Consider the following 15,620-nt stretch of genomic DNA (forward strand, 5'->3'; position numbering starts at 1 on the left):
CCTAACAGATACCAAACTCTTACATAGCTCTTTGATAGTCAGCTCCAACAATGTCCTCCCTTCAAAGCTGTTGCACAAAGAAAGAGGCCAGTGTCAGGCAGGCCTAGATCTTAGGACTGGCCTTGACTCTACTCTGCTCAGGCTCTTGTGAGATTGGAATCCTGTGAGAGCAAGCACAGACAGGAGGACAAATCTCCTTCCCATTGCTCCAGGGGCCATACAGAGCCTCACAAATGTTCCCCATGGTGGGCGCAAAACAGTTCTTGTGCAGTGCAGTATCCAATATCTGGGTAAGCAAAGAGCTAATTCACTTAATTACTTCAGTTCATAATTTTATATCAGGTAATAAACAATGATTTAGGGTTGTAGCCAACATTAGTCCTACTCAGAGTAAACCCCATTAAGATTAATAGTCATGCTAATCTAGGCACATTAATTTTGATGGGTCTACTCTGACATAAACCTTGTTTGGATACAACCCCTAGAAATCACATTCTTCCCTTTCTTTTCCAATTAAAAAGTCATTCAAAAGCAGATATTTCACAGGTAGAAATGTTAGCTCTGTGCAACTTCAGAAATAACTTGAATGGTTGCTGGTGCCTTCAAATAAATGAGGTTTGTCTAATAATAATTTGCATGTCAACACTAATGCTGCTGATACTGCCAGTGCTTCTGGCACTGCTGCCACAGTCCCTGCTATTGCCGCCACTACACTCAGAGCATTTTTATTCCTTTAGCACCTGCTGCCAGTGCCACCACTGCTGCTGCCGCCGCCAAGAAATTTAGCTGTGGCTGGTGGGCCAGGAAAAAGAGATCAGGCAGGCCAGCTCTGGCCTATGGGACAGTGGCTCCCACCCCAGCTTTACATCAAGCTAAACAACAGACTATTTGTCCCAGGATTGCCTACTGCATCTGACTGGCAGCACCCCTCCAGGGTCTGAAGCAGAAGGCATTCAATCCTTTTCACTGTGGACGCCAGGGCTGTACCTTGGTCCTTTTATGTGCAAAGCATGTTCTCTACCACTAGGTTGTCCTCATTTGGGCCTAAGGTACTGCAAGTGTACTAGTCTCTTGGGTTCTATGGGGCTACTTTATAAATGACTAATGAAAATACAATTACACTTTTGAAAGGATTTGGAAGTTTAAATCCAGCAGTATAAATGTCAAAAATAATACAAAATGTCCCAACAGAATATGACACGTAAACACAACTTCCAAAATCCTATACATCTAACAAGGCACCAGTGCAGCAGCTGCTTGCAGAAAAGTCCCACAGTTCCCACAGACAAAACCTTAAAGTCCTAAACAGAATACAAGATAGAAAGATACAAATGCATAAACTGCCAAAAAAGAATTTCCGCGCCCAATCCCTTCTACACACATCAATTAAGACCTCGGTACCTAATTCAAGGTGACAGGGGCCTTGCTTCATGGCATTAACAGCTACTTTCCTCTCCAAGTCTCTCTCTTTCTGACCTCACTCACCAGTACAACCCCTTGCTTAAGGTTTCCCCACCCACTAGGCCAAATTAATAATTAACAGGGGTTACATAAGCATAGCCAGATGAGGAATATTTTTGTGGTATGGAAAGAAGTCTCTAGCCCTTTTCAGAATATTGATCTATTCAAATTGCTGAGTGGGTGATAATGGGTGGAAGCAGGCTCACAACAGCAGGCCCTCTACAAATGTGTGTGCCTTAATTTGAAGGTCCTCATAGAGCCTAGACTTCTGCATATACGGGGGTACACTTGTTTGGGTCTGTCCATGCAATCAGAAATAATGTAAAATCAGTGTCTTGAATCACATGGAGAAAGTCCTGTGACTAGACAAAGCAAACAAGGAAATCAATCCCATCAAATTAGAAACGTGAAAAATGGAAATTGGGAGGGGGGAAAAGGCTCTTACAAACTGCCTTGAATAATCTATAGATACTTGATGAAAAAAATGAGAAGCAAATTTAAACCAAACACTATGCAAATATAAATTCCAAAATCTCCGGAAACTGAACAGAGACAAATATGTGTAAAGGATTTGGTAGGGAAGTCTGAAAAACTGAAATAAAAACAGTATGTATGATAAACCAAATATACACAGCATTGATTAATGAAGCTTGAACGATAAAATATTAGAAAATATGACCAAGCATTTTTTGACACAAGATCATCTTCAGTGGTCAAACAACATAAACTGATCAGGTAAACATCTTCTTCTTCTTCTTGTTGAAACTTTTTATTGAATGAATGACTGGCTACTAATTTACAGACTGTTTTAAAATGAACCTGATTTCATTGGTTCTCAAGGTGTATACGAGGGGATTGGCCACTATAGAAGGACAGTGTAAAAGGTAGATTTTAAAAAAAATTAAATCTCTCAGCATGTCAGTATCTGGAAGCATATACAGTATAAGTCAATGACCACCGTGAGGTGAGAGGAGCATGTGGAAAAAGCTTTCTCCCCATTTCTGATGACTGATATGTGATCACCTGCTGCCAGATCCTTTCAATGTCAGGGCTTTTTCAATCGTGGCCCCCACTCTGTGGAATTCCCTCCCAAATGATCTCCACCATGCCCCCTCTATGATGAGCTTCCGACAGGCCTTGAAGACCTGGCTCTTCAGGCAGGCTTTTGGGGTGGGTTAGGTTTTATTATTATTGTTGAGATTTTTAATGTTCTAATGTAATTTGTATCTTTTTATGTTGTACATCACCCAGAGTGGCTGGATAACCAGCCAGATGGGTGACTAATAAATAAATAAAATAAATAAATAAATAAATAAATAAATGGATTGGGACCTTCTGAAAGAAATGTACATGCCATGCCACTGAAGCTATGTTCAGTTGCTTCTACAAGACTATCTCTATGGTACGGAAAGAACAACAACAAGAAGAAGACTACAACCCTTTTCAGATCATTGATCTATGCAAATAGAATGCTCAAGGAGTGGTCATGGGGCAGCAGCAGGATCACAGAAGCAGGTCCTGGAGCAACACATCTACATTCGTTTGAAGGTCTGCAAAGATCTTAGATATTACATGTACAATCGTACAGTAAGGTAGTGGAGCTCTATCCATGCAATTAGAAATTCTCAAGTCCATGTGATTGTCTTTCCTAATTGTATGAAGAGCTCCCTATGCACACATACAGTTGTGCATCTGTAGTTTCTTTGCAGACCTCCAAGTGCAGTCACAAATTCAGGCCCACCCTCCGCACACTGATAGTAATTGAACATCTGAAAAGGGCTATGAACCCTACTCTTTTTCTTAGATTGGATGATGCCTGTAAAACAAATGAGAAGGAAACTATTTTATACTCTAGATAAGGAATAAAATCAATGAAATTGGAAATGGTCTTTCAAAGTGGGAACAACTCATGGCGCAACTTTTATAATTTATTCAATTAAGCTTTGTTGCTGGAAAATGAAAGAAAACTTTATGCAGTAGAGATCAGGCTGCAATGTTTACTGACACTCCCCAGGCTCTTGAATGGTCCAATTCTTTGGGGCATGATGCAGTGTAAATTGTGTCTGTGAAATCTATCTGTCCATCCTATAGGCAGAGTGTGTGCATGAGCAGAAAGTGATGAGGGCAAGAGGCAAGGGATTTTGCTTCCTCTTCAATATTTTTGTTATGGTTAATCAGAAATATAGTGGGAAATGAATGGACCTTTTTTTATCCTTTGAATGGTTTTAAGTACAAGAGCTCTCTGTCCGGATCTACTTCACTTTTGTTGCAAGATTTTATTTTGTTTCCTTGGAATCTTTCAGTGAAGGTTGTCTCTGCACTGATGTTTATTTGCTTCCATTATTCTGGTAAGTCAAACACTTCACAGAAATTTTGCAAAAGAAAGAACCATGACAGTCTTACTCCTCAGAAAGATCCACTATCTTGAAAGTTCATCTTGATTTACAGTGCAATCCTATCACTGTCTACTCAGAAGTAAGCCCCACTGGGTTAAAGGGAACTTATGCCCTGGTACATGTATATAGGATTACCAGGTTTATATGGTATTGCCAAGTTTATATGTGTGCATCGACAATAAACTTTCCATTTAGCTATGAGTTTATTCTGCCACTTATGGAAAATGATTCATAATTGGATGGATACAGAATATATAATTTGTGCATAGGTCCAATGGGTCAAGCAATCCTTGTGTTCCTGTTCATTTAAGCTGGAGCTAAATGCAGTTAGCTTAGTCTAGATCCAACGGTTTGCACTTAAAACAATATTTATCAGAACAGCATAAATATTTTTTTAACAGATTATGCTGCTATGAACTGTCCTAATTACACAGTAAACTACTCCACACAAATAGTTTGCAATATGATCACTACTGGTACATAGAGCTATTTAAAGCAGCCTTGGTGTTGTAAGAATAATGTGCTGTTCTCAAGAATTATTTCATGGAATCTTTGGAAACTATAATAGGCAAAAATGTAGCTGCTATACTCTTCAGAGAAGTGGCAAATTAGCATGCAGCTGCCCATAGTTCCAGTGGTGATGGTGATTTTGTTTTTGTTCTTGTTTTTCTGACCTCTTCAGCTCATTTCAAGACTTTGATTATCTAAATGACATCTGCCCTGTCTGCTCTAGAGCGGTGTTTCCCAATTTATTGGCGTCCAGATGCTGTTGGACTGCAAGTCCCATCATACCTGACCATGTCCAGAAGCTGTAGTCTAAAATATCTGGTGGTCACCAGGTTGGGGAAGTTTTCTCTACAAGATGCCTCCTGTTCATCAAATAAATCTTTAAGTTTTACTGACAATGGTTGGATTTGAAGATCTTTTAGTTAAATGTTTCCTTCATGGTGATCTGATGTCTAAATACAAAAAATAAATTAAAATATATTTAAATATCACAGTAGTTTCTTAACAACACCAGTCACTTAACAAATGTGAATATCAAGAGCGTGGACATTCTGTATCTTTAAGAGAAGAGAAAATTCAGCCAAGTGCAAGCTGCAACCAAGAGGTCTTCTGTATCTTTAAAAGTTGTGCAGGGGGAAGGGAGAATTTCACCTTGTGGTTTTTCCCATTACACTGTTGTAAGAAAACCTACAGTTGGCTGAATTTTCTCTTCTCTTAAAGATACAGAATAGTTCTCAGGCCCTGAGCCTGGCAACCCTAGCATGGAGACAGGGCAGATCCAATACTCATGGCTACCTTAGCAGGCAAGATGCCCCTCCCCAATCCCTGTTCTACCTACAGAGGTTTTGGACTAGTAGTTAAATTTTAGTTAAGTACTGGCAATGGGACAGTTTTTTTCCATTTCACTGGAGGAAAGTGCAATGTGTTAGGCCTCTGATACCTAATGTGGTGCCCTCCAGAGGTTTTGAACTAGATTTCCCATCAGCCCCAGGCAGCATGGCCAGTAGTCAAGAGTTTTCGGATAATGGGAGTTGTAATCTACAACATCTGGAGAGCAACACTTTAGCTACTCCTAGATTAGGAGTTGCCTGTTATCAGGCACATAGCTCACTGCTTGTCCTAACCTCCAGCATCTGCCATCTAAAGGGCCTGTTTCTCTTTATCTAATGGTGGGCCAGGCCCAGCATGGAGTCAGATGTACAGGACCTGCTGATGAAGGTTTATTAGAATGAGGACTATTTAGCCTATATTGATGAACATTAGAGGAGCAGATGGCATTTTGTGATGAGTATTAATATTGTAGCATATTGGTTTCAATGAGAAACATTTTAAATATCCTAATTAATCATGCTTGAAATAACATTTCTAAATATGTGTGTTTGCTGTTTTGAAGATAAGGCTAAAGTAATTTTCAAAAATGTCAGAGGTTGTTCATATGTAATCAGTTCTATAATTGATGTGGATAAACCACTTAAAGTTTTGGACAATATCTGGGGGATGGACTTATAAAAGAGACTAGATTCAGAATCTAGTTTATGGGATTTATGCTTTCAGTACTGAAGTGCCTATAAACATAAGTTTCTTTGACTCAAGATAAATTCACTAATAGGCAAAAAATCTTGCGGTTTAAGAACTATCTATAGACCACAGGTATTTCTATCAAACTTTAAAAAACAGGGAAATTAGATAGCTCTAGTGAGTGCACCAGGGGAGCAGGAGACCTGATCTTCTCTCTGATATATTGTACTGCCCTACAAATCTGTCACAATGCAAATACAATTTGGGTTGGTCTTTCACAGTCAAATCCGCTTCCTGTGTAGCTTGGAAGAATTTGGTAACATATGCCTCTGAGCATATGTTGAGTGGTGGCAACACCTACCATCTCCAAAGATGGAGAATTACATTTGTGTAATTCTTACTTTGCTTCTTTCCTGTGTTACTATTGTTTCTACAGAGAATCTAAACTAGAAAATTTTATTTCCCTCCTTATTCATCCTTAGAAACCTGTTTCAAGTTTATTTTTATTAATTTCAAAGCCTGTTTATTGGTCAGTGTCATATGATGATGAAGACAGCCTTTTGTGTTTCAAATTGGAGGTTATGTTCTTTTTCTATTTTGGGTGCATTAACAATTGAATCTGAAACTGCAGTTAGATGTAAAATCAGAATAATTACAATATGTTGCTTCTTAAGCAATGACTTTAGCTGTTGGGGGAAACAAGTTGGCCTGCCCAAGATGCATGTTTTCACCCTCCTATGTTTAAACCACTTTATTTAAGAAAAGGTGGGCATGGTCAATGAAAAACATAGAACACGCCTAGAATTTTGTTAGAATATATTTCACCTCCCACTGTTTTATCTTGTGCACACTGAGACACTCCTCATATCCATTGGAAACTATCCTGCAGAACAGTCAGTGCCATTATTCCACAATTGTTTTTGGAGGGTGTTTTTAGTGTTGCAAAGTGTTGCTATACTTCACATATTCACAGAAACAGAAGCAAAAGAGAATGATTTATTATAGGAAACTACACTAAAATTGCAGAGTAAATCAAACATATATAAGTGACTATCTGAACAATATCAACTGTTTCAATATTGTTGCTTCTTCTCTGCTAAAACAAGATCAGCACAGCACACATCTTATTTCAATTATTTGGGCTGATTGCAGGTGTTGCTACCACTCACCATGTGCTCAGAGGCATATGTTACCAAATTCTTTCAAGCTACACAGCAAGTGGATTGGACTGTGAAAGACCAACCCAAATTGTGTTTGCATTTTGACAAATTTGTAGGGCTGTCCAATGTATCAGAGAGGAGTTCAGGTCTCCTGTTCCCCAAGTGCACTCACTACGGCTATCCAATTTCCCTGCTTTTTAAAGTTTGATAGAAATATCTGTGGGCTATAGGTACATTCTTAAACCACAAGGTTTTTTGCCTATTAGTGATTTTCTCTACTTTTTAACCTGGGAGGTAAGAAATGGGATCCTGTGCAAGTTTGCTGAGAATGGATTGATTACTTGCATGCTTATTGCGTTCAGTGGGATTTACTCCCCTGCAATCATGCTTCTGATAGCTGGAATTGGCCACATGGGATGGGCAGGGAAGGAGGAGGAGGAGGAAGGGGAGGAAGGGCAGAGGGGAGGAGGGGGATGGGGGCAGGCAGGAGGGGGAGGGGAGAAAGGCTGGTTTGATCATTTGCATGTTTATTGAGTTCAGTGGGATTTACTCCAGTGCAATCATGCTTAGGATAGGAATATCTGACAAAGGGGGCGGGAGGGCTGGTGTGCACAGGGAAGGAGGAAGGGAGAGGAGAGGGGAAGGAGGGAAAAGGCAGGTCTGATCATTTGCATGTTGATTGAGTTTAATGGGATTTATTCCCATGAAATCATGGTTAGTTTAGGTGAAACAGACCATGGGGGAGGAGGGAGGAGGGGAGAGGAGATGGAAGGAGAAAGGAAGGAAGGGAGAGGGGAGGGGAAGGAAGAGGTAGGGACAGGAAGGAATTGGAAGGGGAGGGGCAAAGGAAGGTGGAGGGAAGGGGCAAAAGGTAGGTGCTGGGAGGAAGAAGGGGGAGGATAGGTTTGATAATTTGCATGCTTATTGATTTCAATGAGATTTACTCCCATGCAATTATGCTTAAGATAGGTAAAACTGACCATCGGGGGGAGGTGGAGGGGAGGGGTGGGGGGAGGTGGAGGGGAGGGGGGAGTATGAGATTGGAAGGGGATGGGGATAGGGATGAAGAGGGAGGGGCAAAAGAAGAGTGAGGGAAGGGGCAAGAGGGAGGGGATAAGGAGGAGAACGGAGTGTGGGTTTGATCATTTTCATACTTTTTGAGTTCAATTGGATTTATTTCTGTTTATGTTTAGGATACGTGGGCGTGGGGGGCAGGGAGGAGGAGAGGAGGAGATTGGATGGGTGGGCACTGGGCAGAAGGGAAGCCCCTTCTCTTTCCAAAAAGAAAACACTGCTTTTCAGGGTTTCCCCCACATTTTTATTCTACAGCAGGCACATGTAGCCTCCCACCCAAATTTAAACCAAAGCTGTCCCTGGCCACATCCACACCAGACCTTTATTTCACTTTGAACAGTCATGGCTTCTCCCAAGTGTAGTTAGTGACGGGTGCTGAGAGTTGCTAGGAAAGCCCCTGTTCCCCACACAGAATTTCACTCAGAGTGGCTGATTGTTAAACCAATCTGGCCACTGGAGCTAACAGTAGTTTCCTATCAACTCTCAGTACCCTTCCCAAACTACACTTCCCAGATTCTTTGGGGGAAGCCATGACTATCTCAAGTGAGATAAATGTCTGGTGTGGGTGTTGCCCCTTGATCAGCAAAGCCAAGCAGGTGGCAGTCTGGCCTTGAGAGCACTGAGAGTTAGTTCTTACTGAGCATGCCCAACATTATCCTTGAGTTGAAGGTAAAATTTCTTAAATTAATTAAAAATCGGCCAGGCATTTTTTAAACTGCAGAAGATGTAGGTCAAAGTATGGGGCAAGGTCAGTAATAGGATTACAGGTACTCAGTGAACACTGCTGATTTTTAATTAATTTCAACAAATTATGAGGACTCTAACAGAAGGAAGTCCAAAAGGGGTCTGTTTCTCTCTTTTTTTACACTTTGAACTCTCTATTTTCCCTGACTGTTTTGTGTATCGCTATGAAAATTTAGAGAGTTGTTGAGCAAGTGTTTCTGAGTTCAGGACTATAAGTTTTGTAAGGTTTCTTTTTGCATCAGAATGCCATGGGGTGGTATTTTTAAATTTAACATTGTGGATTGTGAAAAATCTACCCTGGCTGTAGTATACGGCCACTCTCATGATTAATGCTATAATCACTAATTAAAGGGGTGGTTGTATTTGGTCTGTGTTTTGTATCAGCTATGGATTAGACCAAAGTCTGGAAAAGTTACTTTTTTGAACTACAACTCCCATCCAGTGGCCATACTGGCTGGGGCTGATAGGAGTTGTAGTTCAAAAAAGTAACTCTTCCAAGCTCTGGATTAGATTGAACTAAGGACAGTTTGGTACAATAATATGGCAAGCTCATATTTAAACAGATTCATACAACTGATAAAATATCGAAGTATGATTTACCTGTTAGTGTAAGTTCACTTTCAAGAGTGTATGTGGAATCATCCCAGTTTCAAATTCAGAAAACTTTCTATGTAATCTCATTCTTAAGCACAAGATATGTGTACCTGTTACACTTTAGCTGTACATGGAAAATGCAGATATTTTTGTCAAGTCCATGCTTCTGTTCCAGGGATAGCCCATTTTCTCAGTACTGTAGCTACAAAATGGTGACTGTTGCTACAAGAACCTATTTAGGGAGATTTGATGTTGCAATCATAGGGTGGTGTTCAATGCTTGTGCTACTCAGAGTAGACCCACTAAAGTTAATAGACCTAACTAATTTGGGTTCATTACTTTCAGTGGGTCTACTCTGAGTGGGACTTAGTTGCATACAATCCTTTATGCACAAAATGGCTCTTCTATTGGCATGGTCATTACATTCTGTTGTTGAAGGAAATGGAAGCAACTTTACACCTTAACCAGAAAGGTGTGGCATCTTCTTTGTGGTTGTTCTGTCTCTTTCTCATATGATTAACAAATATTATTTATCCATGTGTCAAAGCCCAGTGCAGGTTTGTTTCAATCAGCAAGCCACCTTGCAGTATCACAAAGCACTTTTGAAACACCTGCTTGTAATTCAGCACATTGGGAAGGGCTGTACCTCAGTGGTGCAGCATCTGCTTTGCATGCAGAAGGCCCAGGCTGAATCCCTGGCATCTCCAGAGGGGGCTGGGAAATATCCCTGCCTGAACCCCTGGAAAGCCACTGCCAGTCAGTGTAGACAATTCTGAGCTAGATGGACCAGTGGGTCTGACTCATTATAAGGCAGTTATAAGGCAGCTTCCTATGTTCCTCCATTCACATTGGTAAGTATATGTCTGTCAAGGTTTGGGTATTGAGTGGAAATGAGGTGAAATTAAAACCCCTAAATCCTTACATTTGCAGTGATGATGGGTGATTAATCCTGTTCTGACATATCTAATAATCCATTCAATGTTGTTTTTTGCCTTCTTGGAGAATGCTCAAAGGAACTTTCAACGTTCAGGTCCTTTCATGCTTATACAAAAAAGCCTTAGGAAATGGGAATGGGTGATATATACTTTACTATATTATATTTTTCTAAGACCTCATGCTGTGATGACATCACAATGTCACAGTGTGACAGTGGGGATGGGGGAGTCTGGGAGCTATGGGCAGGAGGCCAGGCAGCAAGTTTGGTGACCTGTGAGGAGCAGGGGGAAGCTTCAGCAACCCATGGGAGAAGGGGGAGCATTGGCAATTCATGGGGGGAAGGGAGAGATTTAGCAACCTGTGGTGGGAGGAAGGGAGGAGCTTCGGCGATCCATGGGTGGGGTAAGGGAAGAGTTTCAGCAACCCATGGGGGAAGGGGAGCTTTGGCAACAGTAGGCAGGGTTGGCGAGCAAAGCAAGCAGGGACAAAAGCCCATGTGTGTATGCTCTCTCTCGCTCTCTCTCTCTCTGTATGTGTATGTGTGTGTGTTTATGTGTATGTGTGTATTCAGACCCCTGACTAGGGTTACCATCATTTTGTCATTTCAAAAAGAGTACATTTGGCTTCGATAAGTGAAAAGTAAGAGTATGCTGTTGTACCATCTAAAAAAGAGTACGGTTGTAACCCTACCCCTGACCAATGCTCTCATATAACTGAATTACAAATGATACATGGTAATTTCATTCTGTATGATATTTTATTTTGAAACAGTGAAACTCAAAATCATTTACTGTAAGGTGACATTGGATTTATGTTGGGAAATGTTTATATTGGTCAGAGGTGTGATTACTTTTGCAAGGCACTCTGTGTGAGAGAGTGAATGTAATTTGCTGTCCTGGGCTCCTGCTGGGAGGAAGGGTGGGATATAAATCAAATATAAAGTGCACCTTCACCAGGCTTCATGGAGAATGTATACATTAACCTTTCATGAAGAGGGAATTATGCATGTTCCCTGATCAATATACATAATCTCCAACAGGTCTTGAGAAATGTGCATATGTTGCCTGAATTCCATACATTTTCTGGCCATTATGCATAATCTCCAACAGGCCTTGGGAAATCTACACATCTTGGTTGTGTTTTGTACATTCTCTGGGCAATATGCACATTCTTTAGTCAGTATGCATAGTTTCCAAACATGCACTTTCCCCCATCTCTTGTTCAGAAGTGTATAATATGAGTAAAGTTGTTGATTTTTTTTCATGCAAATGTGAAGAGGGCTGTCTGGGACAGAGGGCTGGCTGTATCACATATCATCCATACCTGAATATACATACTGTAGTTCTAGTATTGCTTCATAATTGGATGAGGCTTTCCAAACTGTACAAGTTCAATTTCCAAACTCCCCCAGTTCCTTTGGCCTTTGCAGCTAATATGTGCCACGAATGCCCTTCCACATCCAAGTTAGACTGTACTTTCCCACTGACATCACTGGGGCATAAACCATTATTAATTTGTTTCTATTAATATCAATGGAACAAAGACTGTCATCTTATACACAATGTCCCATTGAAGTCAGTAGAGCTTACTTCTGAGGAAGCATATCTAAGTTTGCACTGTACATGCTAACACATTGAGAACCACTCTCTGGTGGATTGCAGTAAATAATCAAGGAATATATTGTTGTTTACTTGGTTTAAATTATTTCTTCATATGTTATCTTAATCCTTTGTTCTCACACTTTGCTTTTTTTTCTTCTAGAAGAAGTAAACTCTTTCAAAAAACCCAATGAATTTTACAGAAGGAGGGAATGAATTTGTCCTCTGGGGCTTAAGCAATTATCCTGACCTCCAGGTGCTTTTATTCATTGTCTTTCTATTGGTTTACATCATAACAATGTTGGGGAACATGCTCATTTTCATCATGGCCATGGTAGATCCATCACTTCACACACCAATGTATTTCTTCCTCAAGCTCTTGTCTTTCATGGATATTTGCTACTCGTCTGTGACTCTTCCCAAAATGCTGGTGAATTTCCTCTCAGAGGACAAGAGAATTTCCTATGCTGGCTGTGCCACGCAAATGTTCTTCTTGATTTTCTTGGGGGCATCGGAGTGCTTCCTCCTGGCAGCCATGGCCTATGATCGTTATGTGGCCATATGCAAACCACTGAGGTACATGGCGATCATGAACAAGAAAGTCTGCCTTTCACTGACTGTCTTCTCGTGGTTCATTGGCAACATGGTGTCTCTGGTTCAGACCGCTTGGGTGTTTACCTTACCATTCTGTGGATCAAATCAAATTAATTATTTTTTCTGTGATATCCCCCCACTCATTAAGCTTTCCTGTACTGATACTTCTTTGTATGAGATGCAGCTCTTTATAGCTACTGTACTAGTTATTTGTACCCCCTTTTCCCTTATCCTAGTGTCCTATTGTCTGATTCTTTCCAACATCCTGAAAATGGCATCATCTGACGGCCTTCAAAAAGCTTTCTCCATCTGCTCTTCTCATATCTTGGTGGTGTCCTTGTATTATGGGAGTAGTAGCTTGATTTATCTAAGGCCAAAATCACTTCATACACAGTATAATAATAAATTCTTAGCTTTGACGTACACCACCATCACTCCCATGCTGAACCCCATTATCTACAGCCTAAGGAACAAGGAAGTCAATGGGGCAATTAGGAGGCTGGTGAGAAAGACAATGAACAGATGAAGTTCAACCAGCATACTTTCAATTGCCAGTGATATGTAATTCAAGCATGGTTGGAATGTATCAAAAGTGATGCTAAAAAGACGCAAGAGACAGTTTTATCCAGAGGACAGCATGTTGAAATTTGGCATGGTCAATTTCAAATCCTAATTTACCCCAATATTGGAGTAGCATTGGGGAAATTACGTTGTCTCAGTTCTTCACCTGTAAAGTTCAAGCAACTGTGACCAATCCCATAGGGTTATTGTGAGCATGAATAACATAAAATTCACAAATGAGTCTTTATTTTTATTGTATGTTGGTAACTCTTTATCTAAGGGAACAATCCAATTCATATTTTCACCGGGCTGAGGGGAGTTGGATGTGGCTGAGTGGGCAGGGTCCTGTATTCACTGTGCTACACTGGGCTCTGCTGGAAGAATCTCCTTGTCCTGAATCAGTTGCAGCAGAGCTGGGACCCTGCTGGCTCAGCTGGCGGGGTGCCGGGGAGATCCAGACTGGAAGAAGGGTGCCGGCTGAAGCCAGCATAAGGCCTGAAAAATGGGTGTTCTGGGGCATCTTGGAGGAGGAGTTGAGGGGGGGATTTTTATTTATTTATTTAAAAAGTTTATATCCCGCTTCAGTTCCAAGGAATTCTAAGCGGCAAACAATAGCATAATAAAACAACATAGTACAGTATAACATACCAAACAAGTTATAAAACATTATAAGAAATATACAGTATATCACACATTACAATTAAAAGCTAACCGAAATAAAAAGGTCTTAACTTGGCGACGGAAGCTAAACAGAGAAGGGGAAGAACGAATTTCCTGCGGAAGAGCATTCCAAAGAGTTGGTGCCCCCACTGAGAACAATTTATTCCTAATGCCCGTCTGGTGAATTTGGGAAAAGGAGGGAATATTAAGACCAGGATCTAAAGAAGATCTTAAAGGACGGGCCGGTTCATAAAATGACAAACGATTTGATAGATAACTGGGACCTGAGCCCGATAGAGCTTTAAACGTTAAAACCAGGATTTTAAACTGAACTCGATAGGAGATTGGAAGCCAGTGTAGTTGTTTTAAAAGTGGAGTAGTGTGAGCTCGGATGTCCGCCCCAGTTAGCATCCTAACAGCTGCTCTCTGAACCAATTTCAATTGGCGGAGTATTCTAAGGGGAAGACCTAAATAAAGTGAGTTACAATAATCTAGTTTAGACGTGACCAAGGCATGGGTAACCATGGTCAAGTCAGAAAGCTCCAAAAAAGGACGCAATTGGCGAACTAGCTTCAGGCGGACGAAAACGCTTCTAGAGATTGCAAGAACATGAGCCTCTAGAGTCAAGGCCGAGTCTAGGAGAACACCGTGACTACGGACTTGGGTCTTTAAAGGGAGTACAACTCCGTCTAATATCGGAACATTCCCTGTTTCCAACTTAGTTTGATGTCCAACCACCAGCACCTCTGTTTTATCTGGGTTTAGTTTAAGTTTATTCTGCGTCATCCAGGTCTTTACTGCTGTTAGACAATTGTTTAATGGGAGGATGGCATCTTTCGTATCCAGAGGAAAGGAAAAATAAAGCTGGGTATCATCAGCATATTGGTGAAATCGAATTCCAAACCTCCGGATGATCTCTCCTAGCGGCTTCATGTAAATGTTGAATAGCATCAGTGAAAGCACCGAGCCTTGTGGAACTCCACATGATAACGGCCAGGGATCAGAACTAAAATTCCCAAGCAATACTCTCTGTGATCTGCCCTCCAAGAACGAGCGGAGCCACTGAAAAACAGTGCCTCGCAAGCCCATCTCGAAGAGGCGGTCTAGGAGGATGTTGTGGTCGATCGTGTCAAACGCTGCAGAAAGATCGAGGAGAACTCGTAAGGACACATTCCCCTTGTCTAACTCTCTCCGAAGATCGTCTACTAAGGCCACCAATACAGTCTCAGTTCCATGACCTGGCCTAAAACCAGATTGAGATGAGTCAAAGTAATCCGTCAGCTCCAGAAAACTCTGGAGTTGCGTGGCTACAACTCTCTCAATGATTTTACTTAAAAAAGGTAAGATAGAAACAGGACAAAACTGTCTAAACAGGAAGGGTTCAAGGAAGGCTTTTTTAATAATGGGATAACAATTGCTTCTTTTAAGCTTCCTGGAAGGTGACCTTGCTGGAGGGAGGCATTAATCAACTCACTGATCCAAATTGCGAGTCCCTTTCTGGACTGTTTTATAATCCAGGAAGGGCAAGGGTCAAGTAGACAAGTGGTAGATCTCATCCCTTCCAAAAGGTTATTTATATCTGCTGGATGTACGATCTGAAAAGAGTCTAAGGTGGCAACGCAGACATGAGTGGCAGGGGGGGGGTTGGTTGATTTAACCAACATCCAACTCCCATTCAGAGAGCTCTGGTGGGTCCCGATCTGGGCCAAAGTTACACTGAGTAAATGGTCGGTCTAAGGAAGATAATTATAATAGAAGTCAGTGCAGGAGTACTTGCTCATTCGTAGGGGTATTTGTGAGAGCCACCTTTTCCTTTT

The 15,620-nt window shown here is 41.2% G+C and overlaps 1 protein-coding gene across 3 annotated transcripts; it reads left to right on the forward strand.

The window, feature by feature from the left end:
• The first annotated feature begins 5,502 nt into the window (after positions 1-5,502).
• LOC133365921 (olfactory receptor 10A7-like) lies at positions 5,503-13,294 on the forward strand. Of its 3 annotated transcripts, XM_061588374.1 has the most exons (3): positions 5,503-5,582; positions 12,152-12,244; positions 12,365-13,294. In XM_061588374.1, exons 2-3 carry the CDS (start codon positions 12,179-12,181, stop codon positions 13,106-13,108), a joined length of 810 nt encoding a protein of 269 aa, XP_061444358.1. In that variant the 5' UTR covers positions 5,503-5,582; positions 12,152-12,178; the 3' UTR covers positions 13,109-13,294. The 3 variants fall into 3 exon arrangements, with proteins under 3 accessions (XP_061444358.1, XP_061444356.1, XP_061444357.1); XM_061588372.1 differs by having other exon boundaries at positions 12,152-13,294; XM_061588373.1 differs by lacking the exon at positions 5,503-5,582 and adding an exon at positions 5,703-5,768 and having other exon boundaries at positions 12,152-13,294.
• Positions 13,295-15,620: the final 2,326 nt, after the last annotated feature.

Source organism: Rhineura floridana, chromosome 11 (assembly GCF_030035675.1).
Source record: "Rhineura floridana isolate rRhiFlo1 chromosome 11, rRhiFlo1.hap2, whole genome shotgun sequence".
Taxonomy (NCBI): Eukaryota; Metazoa; Chordata; class Lepidosauria; order Squamata; family Rhineuridae; genus Rhineura; species Rhineura floridana.

What these genes read in the sequence shown, in the direction of transcription:
- LOC133365921 (XM_061588372.1), top strand. Translation starts at nt 12,179, where the DNA reads ATGAATTTTACAGAAGGAGGGAATGAATTTGTCCTCTGGGGCTTAAGC.